At 42.0% G+C, this 22876-nt stretch overlaps 1 protein-coding gene across 4 annotated transcripts; it reads right to left on the reverse strand.

Moving 5' to 3' along the window:
• Positions 1–6313: 6313 nt before the first annotated feature.
• Positions 6314–18500, reverse strand: Adora3 (adenosine A3 receptor). 4 transcript variants are annotated; one of them, XM_063255644.1, is made up of 3 exons: positions 18217–18500; positions 15312–15416; positions 6314–13490 (listed from the first exon to the last, which is right to left on the reverse strand). In XM_063255644.1, exons 2-3 carry the CDS (start codon positions 15404–15406, stop codon positions 12890–12892), a joined length of 696 nt encoding a protein of 231 aa, XP_063111714.1. In that variant the 5' UTR covers positions 15407–15416; positions 18217–18500; the 3' UTR covers positions 6314–12889. The 4 variants fall into 4 exon arrangements, with proteins under 4 accessions (XP_063111714.1, XP_063111716.1, XP_012998624.1 ...); XM_063255646.1 differs by lacking the exon at positions 18217–18500 and adding an exon at positions 18088–18189; XM_013143170.3 differs by lacking the exon at positions 18217–18500 and adding an exon at positions 15581–16065.
• Positions 18501–22876: the final 4376 nt, after the last annotated feature.

The raw sequence follows: 22876 nt of genomic DNA on the forward strand, positions 1-22876 counted from the left end.
TCTTAGGAGGGTGGGAATAGGAAGAAGGCACAGGCTGACTGGCCAGCCTTTGAACAGGGGACAAATATACTTCAGAATCATGAATGGATTCTTCCTTTGAAGAGAGGGTGGGGGAGAAGGAGGAGGAAGAGGAAGTGAAAAAGGAGGGAGGGAGAAGAATGAAAAAAAATTAAAAAGACAGAGAGAAAGAAGCAAACATATAAAAGAGAAGGTAGCAGACTAGAAAAAGGAGATCTTTTTTAAAAGGACATAAAGTCCTAGTAATGTTCCTGATAATTTCTGAGATGGCATGATCCTCCCTGTCTGTGCATTTGAGCACTTCTCTCTTCTTTTAATTAAAGTAGCCAAAGGCCATTTCTGTGGCTTGAAAACAGGAGTGCTAAGCCATACTATTTTGAAAGATATCAGACAGTCCCATTAAAGATATATAGTTCAGGGGGAAAAGGACGGGCAGCTGAAAACCAATGATGAAATTAATCATAGTATTGTAATGTTGGGACGCCACCCAGAACTCTTCTAACCCTCCCCTCCCAGACTTATCTGTCTTCTATGATTATACTGACCTGACACTATCCACCTTGTAGAAGACTATAGAAGTCCTGCAACTTATGTTCTTGTTGACTGATGATTGTGGATCAGAAAAGATCTGTTGCGAGTAAGGCCCACAGCTGGGCCTTCCTTTGCCCTCCTGCTGCCTTGCCAAATCATGCACGCTGCCACTGGGTTCCATACACCCATAGAAAGAGGCCTCTTTTCTAGATTTGCACAAAGGCCCATGTGGACTAGAAGTAGGCCTTAGTTAGAGTCCCAGGCTGTGGGACATTCCTATAGGAAGGAATGCCTGATGTGCCAGATGGCTGGCCTATTCTTAAGGAATGCATCATAGGTGATAATGGTTGCTACGTTGTGCTTCTGACAGCTATTTAAACCCAATGGGAAAAATTTCATCGTGGCCACACTTACATCCCTTGATAAGACTTGGAAAGGGTTTGTGTTTCATTTAAACTAAAGAGCACAAGTTTTAGTCAAGAAATTTAGGTGGGACTGCCCCCATCCTGAGTTTAAAATTCAGACACACTCTAAAAAGCAGAAGTGCACAAAGTAGAAACAACACTGTATGTGTAATGTTACACACTCAATGAGAAGCTTGCTGAATCAATTACCAGCTGGTCAGATGTGAACAAGACTCTTCCCCCAGCAAAGGGTGGGTTGTGGCACAGAGACTTGCCACAGCTCCTCCTCGAGTCCTTCTGGTTCGCTTTCCTGTGGGCATTGTGTTCTAGATTGTGATAGCAAAAGATATCCTTTCCAGAAATGGAAATAAGGAAAAGCTACAGAAGAGCAGAGACAGGTGGTGCCTTCTATCAACTCTGCCTGAAAGATGGAGGATTTTCTGCACAAAAGGAGGTTTGCAGCATTTGGCAGAAGGAACTTGTGAACATCTTGAGATCTCATGCCTTATCTCTGGTAGGAAGTCATAATTTACTCAAGCTGCCTTCTTCCTATGGGCTCCAGTCCCCCGACACCCACTGTGGCCTCCTAATGTTGAATGCATTCCTACAAGTAAAAGTGGATACTAGCTGGTTTGACCACAATATTTATCTATATAAATTATTAAATTATTTATGTTGATAGATTTCCTGGGTCATTTTTTGTAGCTTTGGTCAATTCTCAAGAAGATAATCCTCAAGATTCTAGACCTAATCTTCAAGATTACAGATGTGGTGCTGCATGCCTGGAATCCCCAACACTCAGGATGCTCAGGCAGAAGAACTGCTGTGAGTTCGAGGCCTGCCTGAACTACATAGCAAAACACACACACACAGATTTTAGACCTTAAGGGTTTAGAGTTCATAATATCAAAGCCTTTCTAAATGTCAGACTATATTGGCCTCTTCCAATTCCAGTGAGCAAATGGCTGTGAGGAAAGGGAAATCTCAAGAGTGCCCCCAAATCCCAGACACCCTCTTTTACCCCCCCCCCGCCCCAATATCAGGTAATGGTCAACCAGTACCATCAACATCCATTCTACCTTGGAGAGAGAAAGAGACCAGTGGGCCCAAAGAACCTAGAACAAGGCTAAATTGGTACTTGTGCTGTCTAAGCTTGAGTCAACTTGATTGGCTTGGGAGTAACACAAGAGATTTGCAAAGTACATTTCTGGGTGTGTCTGGTTGGATGATAGAAGTAGAACCTTGGAAACTATATCTAATCCCTTGTCCCTTCACATTTGGCACTATTTCCTGTTCTGTTTCCTGGCTATCATGACCTGGGCACTTTCATTCTATTATGCCATTTCTGCCTTGGAATCAACCAACTGTGAATTGGATCCTTTGAAATCAAAGAGACAAAAGTAAGCCTATCTTCCTCTAGGTGTAAATACTAGGTATTCTGTGACAGTAATAGAAAAGTGACTAACAGAAAATTGGTACCAGAAGCAGGCTTATTTTTGTGACTACACCTGATAATGTGGTTCAAGCCTTGGAACTGGTTTGCAGGAGGAGTTTGGAAAGGTTTGGAGATGTCAGTTAGAGAAACTTCAGTATGCTTTAAGAATAACCTGATAGGTGATCTGGTCAGGACTCAGAAGATCAAAATGCTGTTAGGAATGTGGACAGTAAAGGCAGAATCTGGGGAGTTTTAGTTAGGAATAAGGACCCACTGGCATTTGGGATAGAGGCCACATGTTTATACTCCAGCATAAAATGTTGACATTTTGTGCATGTTCTGAGACTTCAAGAGGCTGAGACTAAAGGCAGTAAATTAATTATCTGACAAGGGAAATTTTGATACAGCCCAACATTCAGGCTGTGGCAAGAGTACTACTGACTGCTTTTAGCCAGATTTATTTTGAGAACAGGTGGCAATAAGCAGAACAAACAAATCTGAATAACCTAAATTTTGGTCCAAAAGAAATCACAGGTAAAGTTAGGGCCAAAGGAAGTGTGCTTGCTGAAGAAATTAGTGCCATTAAAAAGAAAACAAAAACTTGGCAAAAGAACACAAAGATAACTTGAGGGCATCTCAGAATCAGAAATACCCCACTCATCACAGGCTCAATGGTGCCAACATTACATCTTTCATGTGAGAAGAGAGACCCTGGGCCCTCTGCTTAAGAAGGCCCCTGTAAGGAATTGTTTCTCACCATGCTCAAATGCACAGACACACAGAGGCTACTGCAGCAGTGGTCAAAGGACAGCTGGCTGCTGTTCCCACTGACGACTCTGGCATCATCTACGTGATGCTGGTTTTATCAACACACATAATAAGAGTTGTATGATGAAAGAGCTTCCACTCAGATCTCAAAGACAAGCTTAGAAGGCCAGGCAAGGACCCCCCCTCCCCAACAGGGGAGTACATGAATCTATTAAAAAAAATCAAAAGTGTAGTCCAGATCCCAGGAAGTCAGAGATGCCGAAAATATGGAACATCTGTTGAGGAACACCACCGGCAGATAGTTGAACCAGTCCAAGAAAGAGGCCATATGAGATGCAATTAACAAGGCCCTCTGGAGCTCATATTTTACCATGATGCACCCCAGATACCTGATACAGGATGTAATGTTTGGTCTGCTGAGTTTTGGTCTTATAATGTGCCATTATGTAAATGTGAGATTATACAATTTGTTTGGGGTTTTTACAGAGGTTCATGGCTAAGATTTTTCCCTTGAATGTCAGAAGAAACTTTGACTTGGAGGTTTGAAAATGCTAGAACTGTTGATACTTTGAAGAAGGGATATTGTGCTCCCAGTTGTACACAGGATAGTTGTAACATGTCAGTCAGATTTTTAATCTTATCTTTTTGAAGATTAAGTATGGTTTAATAAGTTGTGTTCAGGTGTCATGTTGACAATGGGTGGAATGTGATAGTTATAGTTAATTGTGTCAACTTGATTGGTTTGGGATTAGTAAATCCCAATGGGATTAATAAAGTACACTTCTGGGTGTATCTGGATCATAGAAGCACACTTTTAGGTACTATAAAGTCCCCTGCCCCTTCTTCTCTGCAGCTGTTCTTCTGCTGTTTCCTGGCCCCTATGAACTGAGCAGAATTACTCCATCACTCACTTCCACCTTGACATGCAGTCAGCCAACTGTAGACTGTGGTCACTGAAACCATGAGCCAAATAAACTGATACTTCCTTAACTGTGGTTGTCTGGTATTTTTTGTCTCCATTATGGAGAAGTGACGGATATGGTGCTTACTGGCTTCAGTGAATTTTTATGACGCCCACTATCCTAGGTTAGTTAGATGAATCCCTGGCAACCTCTTTACCTATCTCAGGCCAAACACTATTGGGTAGGACTTCTCTGTGGTCAATAACAATCAACTCTGTAAAATCCATGTCATCCCTTGGCAAAGTTCCGCTGGATGCCACACCAGTACCAGCCTGAATCCTCCTTGGCCAGGCAGGGTACAGTGACAATGAATTGGTTTTCTGTGTCCTTCAAGATGACATGGTCAGTGTTGGGAGAGAAGGCCATGACACTGTAGAAGTTCCGAAAATAGCCCAGGCACCAATGCTTGCAGGGACCCTTACAGTGAACATCGTAGTTGCAGATGGCAGAAGCTGTGTCCAACACAAGATTTCCTTGACCCTTTTTTCCATGACCATGGCATCTGTAAAAACACGCACATGCTCATACACACACACACACACACACACACACACACACACACACACACACAATTATTCTTTCAATCAAACAAACTATTCCTATACTCTTGATGGATAATAAAGTGAAGAATTGGAGGTTGGTTTTTGCCTTTTTGGACCTGGTAACTGTTATGAGCTGAACTATGTCTTACAAAAATTCATGTTAAAATCCTGACCCCCAAAACCTCAGAATGTGGCTATATTTGGACATAAATATATTAAAGAAGTTATAGAATTAAAATCAGATCACTGTGGTGGTCCTTAATCTAATACGATTGCTGTCTTTATTTAAAAAAGAGAGAGATTAAAATACAGGCAGCATGGACAGAAGGATGACCATGTGAGGACACAACAAGAAACCAGCCATTTACAAGCCAAGAAAAAAGGTCTCAGAATGAGTCAAACTTGCAGATACCTTGGTCTTTCTTAGTCTTCTAAACCTTGACAATTGTGAAGAAGTAAAGTGCCATTATTTTAGCTACCCAGACTGGTATTTTGTTGTTGCACCGTTAGAAACTACATTAACCCCAGAGAATTCTTTTTACTTGACTTGAAGATTGTGAAATACAGCGGCCTCTCATTGTTTAACATGGAGCATTAAAAACCTTGAGGCTTACTGCTAGCATATCCACTTTTTCTCTTTCCAGTCCAATAAGACCACAGATGTCTGTCCTAACTGAAAGGGTTTTGGCCCAGACAGGACACTGTAGCTGGTAAAGCCTTAAAGGCAGAACCAAGGAGCTCCTATCTCCCCCACCCCTAGGGAATTTACCTGTGACTCCATCTTCCCCGCCCCTAGGAATTTACCTATGGCGCCAGGCAGGGACCAATGGGCTACCCATGCATCCCTGATGTCCCTTTAGGCTCCACCCCAAACTGAGGCTACTTATATACCCCCCACACTACGTGTCTGCCAGAGAGAAAGCCGGACTCCAGCAGCGGAGGGTTTTGGTTTTCTTTCTCCGTGTTCTCAGAATAAGGGCCTCTTTTGTTTTATACTTCTTGTCATTTTGATATAATCTTATCACTAACCAAATTCACTCCCAAATACAGGCTCACCTTGGGAGTGTGTGTGTGGGAGGGTGGCTGCCAGCTTTCAGTGGCAGATGCATCTGAAATATGGAGCACATCAGCAAGTGGAAGTGAAGGTGCTTGAGTGCCATCAGCCAGAGCCACTGAGTCCAGATTTCTGGAAAGCTTTCCTGGGTAGAGCTCGGACAAATCAAGCACATCTATTCATGCAGTAGCAGTGGTGGCAACAGCTTCTGATTCCTAATGGGACTCGTATGCTCTAACCAGCAGTATTAAAGTTTGAATTATTGAACTGCCTTAAGTTTTGAAATTTAAACTGGGTATCACTAATCATACCCCAGAGTTAGTACTTCTATCAAGGGCCAAATGCGGATGGTTTTCTAGATTGTGCAATACTGCAATGCCTCTCTCTCTCTCTCTCTCTCTCTCTCTCTCTCTCTCTCTCTCTTTCTCTCTCTCTCTCTCTCTCTCTCTCTCTCTCTCTCTCTCTCTCTGCCCCCACCTTTTCCAGGGTCTCACTATGTCTTACACTGATCCTCTTGCCTCAACCTACTGAGTGATGGGATTACAGGCAAGTGCCACTGTTGGATAAAACAGATCAAACACAGGAAAAATAGCACTGAGAATGTTTAGAAGGCAGTTTATTACACCAGTGGGCTTGTGGGTAGGATTTCTCCAAAGGAGTCATAGCCTCTCCTGGCAGGGTTTCAAGGCTTTCAAACAAAGTAAGCTGGGAGGTACAAGGCAAATTCGGCACATATGATTGGAGGTTTGGGTGACATCATCGGTTGCTAAAGGAGTTTAAACATTTCAGGTTACATCATAATCATAAAGTTCTCAGTTATACAAAGCATGGCTTATACAGTGGAAGAAACATCCTGTTACATTTTAAGTCACATTACAAGGCCATTGGCAGTGGTAGACAAAGGCAGTAAAAATGGGTTTTACAAAGAAACATTTGAAGTTACATTGTAAGGCCATCTGTTAGACAAGCTTACACAAAGAAAGGAATGTTCTATTATCAGGTTTGTTCTGCCACATTCACTTGGTCTTGGCAGGCTTTCTGGCAGGTATTTGTTTAAAATTTTAAATTTCCTTTCACCATGTCCAACTTGATCCTCTCTTGAAAAAGGAGGGCCTAGGGCTGGGGATTTAGCTCAGCGGCATAAGCACCTGCCTTGCAAGCAGGCAGTCGTGAGTTCAATCCCCGGTACCAATAAAAAAAAAAGGAAAAAAATGACAAAAAAAAAATAGAAAGAAAAAGGAGAGCCTATCTCAGCCACAAACATTCACCATATGGGCCAGCAGCAAGTTTGCATCCTGTACATGCTTCTATGGCTTGTATCTAGATGTCCCACAAAGTCTTATGTGGTCATACGTGGGGAGTTTTGAATGTGGCTAGATTAGGGTGCTATGTCAGGTTTAAAGGTGCCCCATCCTAGATGTGGATGGCATCATCCAAAAGATGGGCAGCTTGGATGGAAAATAAACAGAAGAAAGAAGCTGCTTCTGTTACTTCACCGCTCTGCTGTCTCTGGCCACCCTGCTTTGCCGTGAACTGTTTCTCTTCTGCAGGGCTCCTCTGCTGTGCCGCCCTGCCTGGGAGCCAGCCAGCTAGGAATGAAATCTCTACAAGCTGTGGGCCAAAATAAACCTTTGCACGTTTAAATTTGGATGTTGGGTATTTTATCTCAGTAACAAGAAAAGTAACTAAGACACATACAGTATTTCATTTATTCATTGAAAACCTCTATGTATGCAACCAAAAAACTTCATGGGAACAAAAAGAAAAAAAGGAAAGAAGAATCTAAGAGAGACATAATGACAAATTGTCTACCTAGACAGTGATCAAAGCAAATAATTCAGAACATTCAAACAACAACTAGATAGTTGATATTTTAAAAAATAATTTTTAGGCAGGTATGGCAGCACACGCCTATAATCCCAGTATGCTGGGAAGCTGAAGCAGGAAAATCACAATTTTGAGCCTAGCTTAGGCAATTTAGCAATTTAGGGAGACCTTTTTAAAATGAAAAATGTATGATCCCAGCACTCGGGAGGCTAAGGTGGGAGGATCGTTGCGAGTTCGAGACCAGCCTGGGCTACAAAGTAAGCTCAAGGCCAACCTGAACTGCATAGCAAGATCCCGTCTCAAAAAAGACAAAAAAAGAAAAACAAAAATGTTACTGAGTATAAAGGCTCTGGGTTAAATCTTCAGTACTGGGGGGAAAAAGAAAGAAGATAGCAAAGAGGAGGGAAAAAACAGGAAGAGACGGAGGAGGAGGAAGAGATGTGCTAGTATTGCCAAAACCAGCCTTCAAAATGGCTTCTGATGTATATGGCTTCTACAGTTCATTTTGAAGCTGAATCAGAGCTGGCCTGTGTGATCCACAAAATATAGCAGAAGCGATCCTGTCTCTTCAGAGGCTAGGTTATAAAAAGTGTGTAATTTATTCTCTTGTACTTTACTCTCTTGAGAAATTCAGTCATCAGTTGTGAGAACTCTGTCTATGGCGAGGCCCAGTGGGAAGGAGCCAACTTGCCAGGGTAAACTCTGTGGACATGTGAGAGTCACATTTAGGGTTGATCTGGCCACAATCAAACCTTCAGATGACTGCAGACTCGGTAACTTCATGAGAAACCATGAACATAAACCAGTCAGCCAGGAAGCCCCTGAATTCCTGACCCATAGAAACCACAGAGATAATAGAGGATTATTATCTTAACATATTTTATTATATTTTGTGAAAAGCAGGTCTTATCTTCATCAATGCTGCATGCAAAACATTCAGCACTGCTTAGAGATGGCACCATAAAACCAAAGAAAATGCCAACAGAAACAGAAATGGACTACACACAGATAGCTATCAGCAAAATGTCCAAAACGTGAAAACATAATGCTCTAAATGACATGAGTCAACATTACAGAGAATAAATGATGTGTCTATGAGCATCTTGAGTGTTCTTTGATATTACTAGTTATACTGATCCCTCTTAAGGGTAGAACTAATTTCCACTCTACTTAGATACTAAATAAGAAGTGTTCTAAGAATAAACCAAATGATAATGTTTTAAACATATTTATAAATACAAAATGTTTACAGATTAAGTCATTTAAGGTCCAGAATCTCAAGATAACCAGGGTAGGGTAAGTGAGCATAGGCATGAATGAAACAAGCTTGATCATAAGTTAATAATTATTAAAGTAGGATTAATAGACATGAGGGTTCACTGTCCTGTCACTTTACTTCCCATGTTTGAAATTTTCCATAGAAAGTTAAAATATACAAACAACTTTGACATGGATATTACTAGTCTCTTCTTCCAAATAAGGAAAATCCAGGTTTAGAAGATTAAGTGACACCTGTTCACACAACTATTAAAGCCACCATAATCTGTTGATGCTAATTTGGGAAGGTGTGAGTGGGGTGGTTCAGAAGGACAACAACAACAAAAAAACCCTCTATGTTTCCACTGCTTTTTTGATCAATTCTGTAAACTGTAGTATACTTCAGAGCTCACAGTGAGGCACACATGATGTCATCTGAGGCAGGAGGGGGGCGGGGAATGTAGCACAAGTTTTCTTTCTCAGCTATTGTATGTAAAGGAAGAGTTTCCCTAGAAAGTGTGCATTCAGTTCTAAGAAACTTGCTATGCACAGGGACAATGGCCAGACTGCTTATAAAACAGAATTCTGACCCACAACCTGTAGCAACTTGATCAGGAAACCAACCACTCATCTACAGTACAGTAAACCAGCCTACAGTCAGCCATATTATTAGTCAGATTGTTATCTCTGATAGAGTTCAGGAGGCCAAACAATAATCCCTGTAACAATTATCCCCAAATTGGTAAGACTTGGTTAATAAATGACATTTTCCCTAGTTTTTGTTCCCACTTCCAATTGAGGATCATCGAGATATAGACCCTCAACCAATCACATCCAGTCTCTCCTTACAAAATCCCCATGCCAACAGCTTCCAATCGGGATGTATCAGAAACCTTCCTCTCTTTTCCCTCTGTTAAAAAAAGAATTAATTGGAGCTAGATATAAAGCAGTACTCAGAAGGCTGAGGCAGGAAGATTGCAAATTAGATCGTCTTTCCTGGTCAACTTAGTGACTTAATGAGACTCTATATTAATTTTCTTTAATATTTTTCTTTTTAAAGGGATGGGAATGTAGCTCAGCATTAGGGACCTGGGTAAAAAAAAATTAATTGGAGACCATCAGGTTGACTCTAGCATCTTGAGTCTCTCAGTGTAGTGTTGAATTAATGCCTGGTGCTGCCTAATTCATGAATCCTTGCTCTTTTAAACTTGCTAAAATTTTAATGTAGCTGAGTTTATCTATTACCACCTTTGTAAAGCATTCCTAATTCTATCAAATGCCAGTGACGGTAGCTGGATTTCTTGATACAACAAGTTTAGAATAAAGTGGCTTTACTATTTTTAGGAGGTTGGTTTTCACTTATTTCCAGACAGTTGACTTAATTAAAAAAAAATACAAATAAATCTGGTTAGTCAGCACCTACCTTTGCTCCAGCTTCTTCACATGAGGCTCTAATTTCTTCACTTAGGTTTTGGTCATCCTTTGGATGTAGATGTATTTTCTAGCTCTGTCTGTCTACTGAAAAAGCCTGAGAACAGCAATACCCCTATATCACAGAGTACTTGAAGCACACAAAGTTTGCTTCTCTGTATTATTCTCCACCAAAAGGAACCAGGATGACTGATTCCAAGGCTGAAGGAGGGAAAGTACAAGATGAACTGGAAACTAAGGAAGCAAACTTCAGTTTTAGCTGGGTAGTCTTTTTACCTAGTCCCTTAGAATAAAGGGCGCCGCTATCCCTTTAGCATTTGGCTAAGAGGGAACTAGCCAGAAGAGGGGTTCATAGGGAGATTCCTGTGACACTAATCTCTAACCCTGAAACCATGATGGTCCTAACTTTAAGTCAGTCTCCTCACTGATGACTTTTGGTTCATCTTTTTTGAGTTCACTTAAAGAAGATGATTTTACTCTAAGGTCACTTCTGGGCTGATGAAATATCATCTCAGCAGATTCCAATTTGACAGACACAAAACAAAAATGCAGCTCCCTGAAAGCCATCAGCAACAATCAGAGAAAAAAAGGAAGAGAAAGTTGGGGTGGGGGAATTAAAAGCAGTTGTGAAACCCAAGAGTTACAGCTTGACTAATGACACCAAAGGATGGTCATTCTGCCTTGCCAGAAGTGGTCATTTTAAGTTTCCAAATTTAATAAAAAAGGATAGGCATTAAGTGTTACTATAGCAACTGGGTTAGATATTGTAAATTAAGAGGCATGGTGCACAGATTACTAGGAAACTGAGCCCTAGCACAAACCCAGGACCTCTTACTGGGGTATATGTTTGCACGCTAAAAACAAAAAGTAAGGAAGGCGGGGGTTCAACTTCCTGATTTTTGTCTGGGCTGACAAAAGGAGAAAGAAGGACCGCTTGCTGAAATGAAATGTTAATGACATAAATTTGATTATCAGCCCCTGGGTTAGGACTAGGTTTAGAACAAACTTGTAGGAACAGCAAAGAATTAATTCCTGGATTTTTGCTTTTGTTTTCTTTTTAGAGACAGAGTTTTACTATGTAGCTCAGGTTAGGCTTGAACTCACTTTGTAGCCCAAGCTGGTCTCAAACTCACAGAAATCCTCCTGCCTCAGCCTCCCAAGCGCTGGGATTACAAGCCTGCACCACCACGCCTGGTTAATTTTATTTTAGTATCCTTATTCTCTTTGTCTAATTGGTGTACACATCTTGCTGTTTTCATTAAGTTAATACATTGTCGTGGGAATGAGAATTCACATACAGTTGCAAACTTGGGTAGGCCAATCCAGGGATGTCACCTCAAACGCCTGGAGCCACTTGATACTCAAATGATGTGACTGACAATTTACACTGGAAAGTATCCTGATTTATTAGAAATCAGCAATAGTAGTTAAGGTAAACTCCCAGAAATACTGAAGTATGCACAATGTAGCTTGAACCATCTATTAATTGTACATAAGATAAGCTTCAGAGTGTGAACTTGGAAATAACAAACCTCTTTTTAAATGTCTTAGAATAGGTGACAAGAAGCTTAAGTTTTCCCACGTGGCAGAGCTGAGCCTATATCTACTTACCTGTGTAAACAATGGACAAGCTATGTAGCTTCTCTATCCATCAGATTTTGATTCTGGAGATAAAAATAATCATGGTAACCTATCTCACTGTCAAGAAGACAGTGCACACAAAATGGTTAGTGCATAGAAAATGTTCAAAAATATTAACTGTCCATTGTCCTCTCCCCCACCACCAGTACTAGGGATTGAATTTAAAAATTAAAGATTGATTTACCACCTTTACTTTTTATTTTTTTATTTTGAGGCAGGTTCTTGTATGTTGATAAGTTGCTCAAGTTGGATTCAATCTTGTGATCTTCCTGCCTCAGCCTCCCAGGGTACTGGAGTCTCTTTTTTTTGCCTTCCACCCACTAGTGATACATCTATTAATGAAACACCAGGGTCAATAATTACAACTGTCTAATAGTAGATGAGTGGTTGATAAAAATGACAAATGCTTTGATCAGCCCAGGAACAAAAGGCAAAAGGTTCGGGGTCAAGGAGTAAGAAACTGAGCATTCCATCTGGCTCTGGGTAGCAAGCAGATCGAATGCCAAGAGCAGCAAGCTGGGTCTTCAAACTTCGAGGGATCTCTGTAAAGAGCTACACAAGAGTTAGATATCATCTTTTATTTACTCAAATACATGGGCAGGTAAATCAGCAGTTTAAGCCCCCATTAGGCTCAGTTTGCTGAATTCTCCGAGAGCAGGCTCTTTACTGCAACTGTTGCCATCACAGTTCAGTTAGAAGCTTTCATCGCTAACTCAATAAGACACCCTCCAAATTTGACTTCTCATTCTGTTTGGGGAGGAGGAACACATTCACTACTAGCAAAATACATTGTCCTGAAATCAGGCCTCCAAAAAGTTGGATTAGTAGAGAACAACAAAAAACTCAGAAGTGGAGATGTAAGGTATTAGTGAAGATACACTTGCAGGCAACCAGGGAAGTGCTCCCACCTCAATAGGAGGAAGCAACGTTCATAATACAATCCAGAAGGATAGGTCCATAGTGTCCACTCGGACTGAATCTGAAGGTTATTGAGATGAAGAATCTTTTCTCATGAATAACTACTCAGAAATTTGTTCAATGTTTGGGTCCAAGGAATTAGAAAGCTGGCAGACTCTACAGTCTTTGAGGATCAAAAAACAGGTTTCTTTGAACCTCTTTATTTTACAAGCATAGATGATAGGATTCATCATGGAGTTAGCATGAGACAGGAGGATGCTCAGGTATAGCACATCTTTTGTTATCTTGACTTTAAAGTAGAGAGCACAGTTGATGATGGACAAAGGTAGCCAGCACAGAGCAAACAAGAAGAGAACCAGAAAAAGGGACTTTGCTGTCTTAAACTCCCGTCCATAAAATGCGCCCGTTTCTTTGGAGGCAGAAAGGTTCTGACTGAGTTTGTTCCGGATGACGTAGAAAATGTTCAGATAAATGGCACACATGACAACTAGGGGGATGAAGATCCAGGTGAAAAAGCTGAAGAAGACCATGTACTCCATACTGATAATACGACTGAAAGAACAAACGGTGACGTTTTGGAATTCCTTTGAGGTCAGTTTCCCATTCCAGCCAAACATAGGGGTTAATCCCACCAGTAAGGACACCAGCCAGCAGAGGCCCAAGGCCAGCCATATACGTTTTTGAGTAGTGACTGTCTTGTATCTGTTTGAATGGAAAAGAGCCAGTGAGTTCACAGCAGGATTGCTAACTGTCAGAAGATGGAGATGCCTAGCGGGGAGTGATAAAGCATAGGCTCTCACTTCTCCAGGCTTCTAGTAAGAGAGGACAAACCCAACCAGTCTATGGTGACTCTGGTTGAGCTTTCCTGGCTATAAAGATGAGCTGAGCTGACAATTATTAGAGAACAACCCAGAAACTTCCCTGAGGACTTTTCTAAAAAGTCATAATCTAGAATAGATCAGGAATATTTTGCCGAGAGTTAGGTACGTTCATGCCCTGTTTCTTGGTCTATTTCCAACCTAAGAATTTTTTTATTCCTACGATAAAAGGCTTAATTAAGTCCCCTGGGATTGACTGCCTAATGGGAAATTCTTCCTAAAAGCGTGCTTGCCTGCTGTGTTCTCTGTTGCTTTATCTGGCAGTTATGCAGATACTAATAAATTTTACTATGCCTTTTCCACACCTCTGCCCTTCTTCTGCACCCTCCAGTGTCTCTCTGCATGTGTGGGTGTTCATACTTGGTGTTTGGATTAAATCAATCAACTGATTTGCAAAGCTATATTGAACTACTTCAGAGCCCTTAAAAGGATAATCCAGTGAACATCAACATTTCTTTTTGAAGCATGCTTCCTAACAATAACCCAAGTAGACTGCAAGAAGGAAACTTGTTTCTTTGTTTCTAATGTTTCTAATCAGTATTAGACTTCATCTCAATTAAATCTCACAACTGAGCTTTTTTATGATAATGTGTATTTTGTTAATAGCAAAGGTGAAAATAATAACTATTGGGCATAGACTGTGTTAGAAGCATTTTTCTAAGAACTGTACATGTGTTAGCTCATTTAATCTCATGAGGAAAGTACAATTACTATCCTCATTTTGTAAGAAAAAAATGACACAGACAGATAAAATATGCAAACTAGAAGTAAGGTATAAGGTAGCTAAAACTAAAAGAAGGTAAGTCTGTTTCAAACCACTACGATACAGATGAGGACCAGAAACAGAAAAAGCTAAATAATTTGCCCGAGGTTCAGAGTGCAGAAACAGGGATCTAAACTCAGATCTGTTTGCACCTAAAACTTGTCTGTATTTCTTTACCATGCATTTTTTTCAGGAGAAGAGAGAAAAAAGCACGGGAGACCAGTGCAAATTAGGACACATTGGGCATACGATTCCACCATTTCACAGTCTACTCTCATTACATGGTCAGATCAGAGGTCAGTATTGCATTGTACATAAGAGAACTTTCTGGAAGAAATACTCTGACATCTTAAGAAGAAGAAAAAGTAAATATACAATTTAAGAACTTTTCTCAGCATCGGGGCAGGCACAAAATAGGAAGCAAAGTTAAAATAATAACATACATGTGAAAAAGGAACATAACTGTTTATCTCCTCTTATTCTTATCTTCTTGCCTCTTATGAAATAAGATACTTTAGACCTTATCTAGTAGGTTTCTATAATTTCTAAACTCGAGTATTTTGATTTTGTTTTTTACTAACAATGCACGAAGCTTTCATCATCTTTACCCATACTCCACATTGTACTAAGGGATTGACCATATGCACGCGGTCAGTTCAGGACAAAGAGGACCACTTTTGTTTTTCATCCCCAAGTCTCACCATCCCCCCACTGATTATACAGCGAAAAATCATTTACTGTCTTCTTTCAACTTCAGGGTCCTACCTGGATTCACTTCTACTAAAAAGTCTGAGTTGGGCACTTTGTTGGATGTGGGGGAAGGATTCCCTTTTCCTAGACTCCTCTGTCATTGCTTAATCCCTCCCTCTTCAAGCAGGTTACCTGACAGTGAGCTTGACCCGCAGATATCTGTCCACAGCAATGGCCAACAAGGACATGATGGAGGCATGGGTGAAGATCAGCAGCACACAGCACATGAAAAGGCAGCTGTAGAAGTGCATTGGGAAGTGCAGATTAATGACAATGGCAAAAGGTATGACCAGTATCCCAACTGCAATGTCAGCCAGGGCCAGGGAGACAATGAAATAGAAGGTGGTTGTCCGCAAACTGGGGTTCAACTTGACCACCCAGATGACCAGCACATTGCCCACCACAGCAGAGAGTCCGATGAGAACCTCCATGATGATATAGGTGATGTCATCCCACCGTGGAGTACTGGTGTTGTTGAATACCACGCTGTCCTGGAAGAGCATCTCAGGTGACAAGTTTAGCCAGCAGGATTCGCTCCCGCCAGATATCTTCCCAAAAGTCCAGGTATAGTAACAGCCTGTAACTCCCAATTCATGCCTTCCTTCTCCTCTTTGCTGGGGTGATGTCTTGGAGACTCCTCTCCTTAGAAAGGGCCCACCCCAGGGCAATCACTTCTAGTCTTTTTGTGGGTCACACACCCCTGGCCTCCCAGAAACCTGGAGGTCAGTTCAGTGTGGGCTGAGTCTGAAAATGCGCTGCTTTTAGTTCTCAAGGCAAACACATTCAAGGCTTCTTCCTGCCCCTAGCCCCAGAGGGCTTTTTGCACTCCATCAAGATAAGCAACACTCTTTAGAGTTTTACAGGAAGTGAGATAGGCCAAGAGGAAGTAAAGAGCCAGGAACTCAAAGCAAAGAGATGGAAGGAACAGAGGAGAAAGGCATGATTGGCATAGAGAAGGCTCAAGAAGAGATTAGATATCAGAATTAATTCATTCAGAGACCATACTGAGGGTGCAGGGTTGGTCGGGAAGAGGAGGCACAGGTAATGACCACACAGTATTTCTACCTGCACCAGGTGCAGTGGTTCACATCTGAAATCCCAGCACTTGAGAGGCTAAAGCAGGAAGACAGCCAGGAGCTTGAAGCCAGCCTGGGCTACATAATACATTCAAGGCCAGCCTAGATTACACAGTGGGATCTTGCCTCCAAACAGATGCCTGCTTTCTGTTTGTTTAATGGAACAATTCCATGATAAGAGGACAAACAGGAAAAGCAGAAGAAAAGAATTAGACTTTGGTACCTTCACAAGAACTTACTCCATCTTAGTACATAATAGAAAATGCTTCAGCCATGGGTATAGACTCCTCACTGAACACAGCTAACAACCAGCCTTCATGTCAAAGATCCTTTGTCAAAGGGACAAGCAAAAATTCCTTTGCTTTGAGAACAAAGCTCAGCTTGAAAGACTTAGCAACTAAATGAGAAGAATCTCAAAAATGACTACCACCCAGAGCCTCCATCTTTCCTTCATAGCCCAAACCCATAGTAAAGTCTCAGGCCCTCACTGTGGCAACTGGCCTGTGTCAAACCTATTTGAGGAAATGAACAACAGGATGATCAGTCATACAGAAAAGAGAAGAAAGACAATGTGCACACATAATCATATGGCATACTCTGGCCCCCTTTCTCTCCAAACCCCAAACCCCAAATCCCAGCCCTACCTCACAAGAACATGTGTCTATCTGGGGATCAGACCACTTACTGAAGCCACCAACTTCTGGAAGTCACAATCTTGAATGCAATTGTTATTTGGTTCAGGCGCTTCTCAGTGCTGCCCACAGAAGTCATTTTAACCAGGGCATGTTAGAGACAGCAAGAAGGAACAGATGGATGTAAGCTAACAATCTGGACTGAAGGTTTATAACCTTTACCTCAAACATCTATGTGTGTAGAGCCAAAAATAAAACTCAGCAATAATACCAGTGTTATGGCATTTTCTATCTGACAATTTCAGTGGGACATTGTGAGAGATTCCTAGGCACCCTGGGCTGCTTTCACATCACTGGCACTTCTTAGTTCTGCTTTCACATCATTGGCACTTCTCCCTAAGCAAACTCTCAGACATAAGGTACAGGGCTCAGTGGTACATACCTGTGATCTCAGCATTCTGGCAGGCAGAGGCAAGAATTTCGCAAGTTCAAGCCCAGCTTAAACAATTTAGCAACTTAGTGAGAAAGGTCTTTAAGAATTATTTAAAGGGGTTGGGGGTTTAGCTCAGCGGCATAATCACCTGCCTTGGAAGCAGGCGGTCATGAGTTCGATCCCCGGTACCGATAAAAATGAAAAAGACAAAAAAAAAAAAAAAGAATTATTTAAAACTTTAAAGAAGGCTAGCATAAGTTAGTGTGGAAGCCCTGGGTTCAATCTCTAGTACAGGAACAAGTGGAGGTATGGATAGGCAATTATCTCTAATTGTATTTCCATTGTCCTGAGATCCTCCCTACAGCCTTGAAAAGCTCTGTCTGCCTCCTCTGTGGCCTCTCATACATGTTTGTTGCACAGTTGTTTTCTTCAACTGTGCTTCAGGTTACTAAGAGGAATTTTTAATCAAGCTGCATGAAAAAAAGCCTTCCTTATCATATAACAATCTGAAGCATAATTAATCACTGTAAAAATTCTCCATTCTTCTCCTAAATATTGATAACCACTAAATAGCCTTATATGAGACAAAAATCTCCCTAGTAGGGATGAGCCATGGAGTTTGGACGTTGCACTTGTACAATTAAAAGGTAGCTTCCTGGAAGGATCTGGCATCCCCAAACCTAGCTGATAGCCCAACCTATAGGGTACAGTACAAAGTGGCCTGGTAGTAGGGAAGAAGTATTAGTCAGGCAATGGGCAGCCCTTACCTTCAGAAGGAAAAAGATGGCGGCCCATATGCAGTCATGACCTGGGAGTTGAGGGGAGACAAAAAGTGGCAGAAGCAGAAGGACCAGTGCCTGAGTGGAGCAGGCAGCCCGGCTTCATGAGGAACTTACTTGATATGTGGATTCAGATTATTTTCCTGTTGGTTCTCTATTAATACTCAGGTGAGTTCTCTGAGAACCAGTCACGTTGGCGGGGTTAGAGAAACCAAGTATAGAGCCTGGTGTCCAATACTTCGCAGTACCATCCGCCTGACAGAGTAACACACTGGAAAGAGGAGGGGCTGCAGACACGCAAAGTCACTTCTTCCCAGCTGAGAATCAAACTTTCTGCTGCACGTATCTGGGGACTTTCTTTTCTGTGAATAAGGGAAGCTTTTCCTTCAGGTTTTCTCAAAAGACAAAGCCCAGCACTGCTGCAAGGGTGTTTTCAGAGATAAAGGGAAGGTTTTCCACAGTTATTTCTCATTTGAGCCTAATGAGGCAGGAGATTACGGCATACCAAACTGGCCGGGCAGATGGGCCTGACTTGTCAATCATAGAAATCCAGGGTAGGCACAGAAAAACAGTTCCCAACTAGAGTGCTCTCTTCAGTTCTTCTCATGAGAAATCAAGCAGGTTTTTGATAGGATGATCTAGATCTGGCACCTGGCCTGAGAGTGGGAGATACAAAAGATGGCACCAATACAATCTCAGTCACTGTGTCCTTTCACAGTGGTCCACTCTCACGCTGCAGAGAGTACTGCCTTTCCTACTTTTATTTGGCCCACACTTGCTCTGTAGAACACATTTGTTCCGTATCTTTAATACATGTAAACTATCATTACAGTTTGTACTTGTTTTGTCCAATTCTTTGTTCAGGACAAGAACCTAGAGAAAATCTCTAGAAGAAATCCCCAGAATCCATAACCTAATTACACTAAGAGTGGACCTTGAATGTCCCTCTTTATTCTAGATCGAAAACCAAAAGTTTAGTCTGGCAAAGAAAACCGAGACCCAGTCCAAAGGTCACCTTGTTTATCTGCTCTTCCACATGCACAAGGGCCCACAGCCACCCTTGGTTAGCTTGTTTCCTGCTATCTTCTCTCCCAAAGAAACCTGAGATCATCAGAATAATCTTTAGGAAACTCCAAGGTGGCCTTTTCCTGCTTAAAAATCACTTGCTCTCCACTTCAGGCTTCCAACCAGGCTCATGAGAATGGTGATGGGGCTCATGAGAATCATGGGTGATGGGGTCCTTTCAGCTTCTGCAGGCTCCTACATGTTGCTTGTTCCATAGAAATCAGCTCACCATGCCAAACAAACCATGCGGCAGAGTTTCTCTGTCACTTCCTCTCCCCTGTGCACACCACCTCTTATCCTGGCTAGAAGGCCCTCTTCTCCAGTCTACCTAGAAAACAGACACTTTCCTTCCACCACTCTTCTCAAACAGGATCTGGAAAACTCGCCAGACTCTGGGTTTCCATCGTGCTGATTATATGACCTCCCCCTTGTTGGCCTGCAAGTTCCCGGGGAGCAGAGACCATCATTTCATTTCTACATTTATAATCCCTATCACAATGCCTGGCAGAGACAGGGGCCTCCGTACACTTTTCATAAATGAATGAATAGGAAAGCATCTCTGTGTCAGGAAGCATAAAATCAGCACCACATATAAAGACAACAATAAATCAACTACAACTCGTTAAGTCCACTTCATGATATCAGATACTGTGTTAATTCCTTTTATTCATTTTTTATTCAATATTCTAAGATTAAAAAGATATTGTTGCTGAGAAAGCTGAGATTGAAGAGGTAAATAACTTATCCAAGGTCACACAGCTAGACATTGACAGAGTTGGCATTCAAACTCAGGCTCCTGGCTTCAGGCTTCTAAACAACAGCCTTCAATAAGAGGATGAACACACGAACAGCCACACTAAGTTTTCACAAGGACAAGGGGTCCCTGAGTTTGATATGTCATATTACCAATATCAATAGGGGATCAATATTCTCTGGCCCTGGAAAAGAATATGACCAGATTATAAGAGCAAACAGTATGTATCAACTAGCTGCTCAGAGTTAGAAAGAGACAGCAGAATGAAAATTTCATGAGCAGGCTGCTGTGGGGCTGGGTTTCCAGGGGAGCTCTGGGCCAGTAAAAAAAAAACATTTATGGAACCAAATTTATGGAAATAAAATTTTAAATAGTGAAATAAATTATAAATGAAATGTGGTTCATGAGCTTTTCCCATTTCAAAGGAAAGTCATGGCTGTTTTCAGTTCTACTAAAAGAACCTGAGCTCACCCTAGCAAACCCAGGTGAAAGAAAGTGAGGTCTGGTGCTGAGATCACCCTTAAGAGGGAAAGATCTGAGAGGTCTCATCAGCCTGAAGAGTGACTTGGACACTGAGGTCAGGCCTTGCCTGTCCTGATCCCTGGCCTAGAACTCCTTGGGCCTGATGAAACTGGGCAGCCAACCACAGACAGCGTCCTTCCCCTTTCTGTTGGGCTAACATCCTGAGAGGCTAGTCAGAGAGACAATTCATCGGATATTTTGTAACTTCTCTGAAAAAGTTAGAAAACTTCAGAGACAAGTCTTTAATAACAGCCAGGTGCAGCATTAGCAGGAGCCCAGGGAAAGGACCTCTGGAGCCCAGAATTGGCCCAGGCGGGCAGGAGATGATAGCTACTGCCAAGGGCTCACTCTCTGCCGCAGACTCACACAAAATCAGTTTGCTCACTTCCTCTTGATCCCATCCCCACTTCCCCAAACCGTTATAGTTTTAAAGAACTTTGTGCTTGTTAGTTAACCGTAGAGGCTTAGAAAAGACCAGAGTTCAGAATCACTCCTGAAGAAGCCTGGCTCTTGCATGCTGGCCTTATCAACTTCCTGTCTCTGCCTCTGTCAGGCCAGACAGACGAGGTTAAAGGCCCTCCAGACAGCTTCCTCCAAGTGCTGATTCAGAACCAGTGTCCCCAGGGCTTTCTTTTCCGGGGCCCAGACACTTGTGCCACTTCTGTTGTGACTCACAAGGCCTCAAGTATGAGTACATGAAAGCTGGGGTGGAGGTGGGGTGCGGCTAGAGGTGGCAAGGGCAAGGCCTGGGTGACCAGGTCAAGCTTCTTTCACCATGAGTTACCTAAGTCTTGCCCAAGGAAGGGAAACTGCTCCAGGTGCCTGGCACCTATCCACCTCACCCACACACACACCGAGTGTCAGAGGAACCAAGACCAAGTGGAGGCCTAGAGACAGTTCAGTCAATTCTAACGTTGTTCAGGTTCTGGGCAACTAGCTAAATGTTGGAGAGTAGCATCAGCTTCAAGCCTGAAAGGCTTATGTGTCGGTGGTAAGGCATTATGCTTAGCAGTGGCCACCAGATGGCAGCACGTTTCTACTGCCTCTTGGGGTCCAGGCTGCCTGAAATAGAAAATAAAAGGTAAGAGAACTTGAATTTTGGAACACTGACTAGCCAGAGACCTTAGATGGTGCAGACGGTTAAAACATGTGGAGAACTAAGGGAGAACAAAGAAGACAAGGGTAGAAGCCAACTGCCTAAATTCAGTCCAATCCTGTAGCAATTTCCTTGGCAAGGGTGGTGGTACAAGCCTGTAATCCCAACTCCTCAGGAAGTTGAGGCGGGAGAACAGAAAGTTCACCTGGGCAATTATCAAGATTCTGCCAAAAAAAAAAAAGCTCAGGAATTGAGGCAGGATGGTCACTGCAATTTGAAGGCTAACCTGGGCTACATAGTGAATTCAAAGCCGCCTGAACTATGTGGCAAGAGCCTATCTCACAACATAAAATTAAAATTGAAAGAGAATATTCCTAGGCAGCACAAAATCCAATCTTCTTAACCTAAAAATGTTGAACGCAGCTTTATCTTTCAAAGCTATGAGTGTTCCCTATGGTAACTACTGTTATGTCAGGTTATCCTGTGGTGAAACACTATGTTGCTTAAATTGTTCTGTTCTGACCTGTGTTGTTATGTCCATCTTAATCTCCCCCCTTTTATAAATATTTTTTAAATAACAAATCTATGAGTGTTCCAATAGATATTTTATTTTGCTTTATTGCATGTGAAGCTCTTTATACTCTATCTCATTAAATCAAGACGACAGCCCCACAAAACAGGTATTGTTCATTACATCTCACAGAGGAGGAAACTGAGTCAGAGATTGAGTGATCTGCTCAGAGTTGTACAATTGGTAAGAAGCACCATTAAGATGGGGAACCTACACTGTGCTCTCCTGAAGTAAGGTGAAGATAAAGAAGCTGGTGATTACAGAGAAGATTTGCCAGCAGGAATTCTGAGAGTGTTAGCTGCTTGCCATCTATACATCAATAGTCCTCCCTTGGCACCTGCTATCTCTGACCTGTCCCCTCTGATGAGCACGGGCCCCACTGGTCATTTCCCAGGCCTTTTCTGAAGAGTTTTCTATCTTTCAGAGTCCATGCATTCTGTAAATGTGCTTGGGTTTCTTTATATCCCAACCTCCTCATCATTAAAGCCTCAGAATTCCAATAATCTATGCTGAGCCTCTTCCTTCCTGGCCCAGTGTAACTCATAGTAGGTAAGCATCACCCCAGAGTTCATTCACACATGTCAACTGTGGATCTTGATGCCACCTCCCAGGTCCTCAGTGCTGGCAGATGTAGGACCAACTCTCAATAGAACAACTGCCAACCTAAATGTTTACAGCAGTGCTGTATCTTGGCCTTCTTACTTTTAAAATTATACCTAAAAATATAACAAACTCCTTAATAAATGGAGTGCAAAGCCTCCTCCATAGT

Source organism: Cavia porcellus, unplaced genomic scaffold (assembly GCF_034190915.1).
Source record: "Cavia porcellus strain 051 isolate PalLab524CR breed Dunkin Hartley unplaced genomic scaffold, mCavPor4.1 scaffold_1, whole genome shotgun sequence".
NCBI classification, from domain to species: Eukaryota; Metazoa; Chordata; class Mammalia; order Rodentia; family Caviidae; genus Cavia; species Cavia porcellus.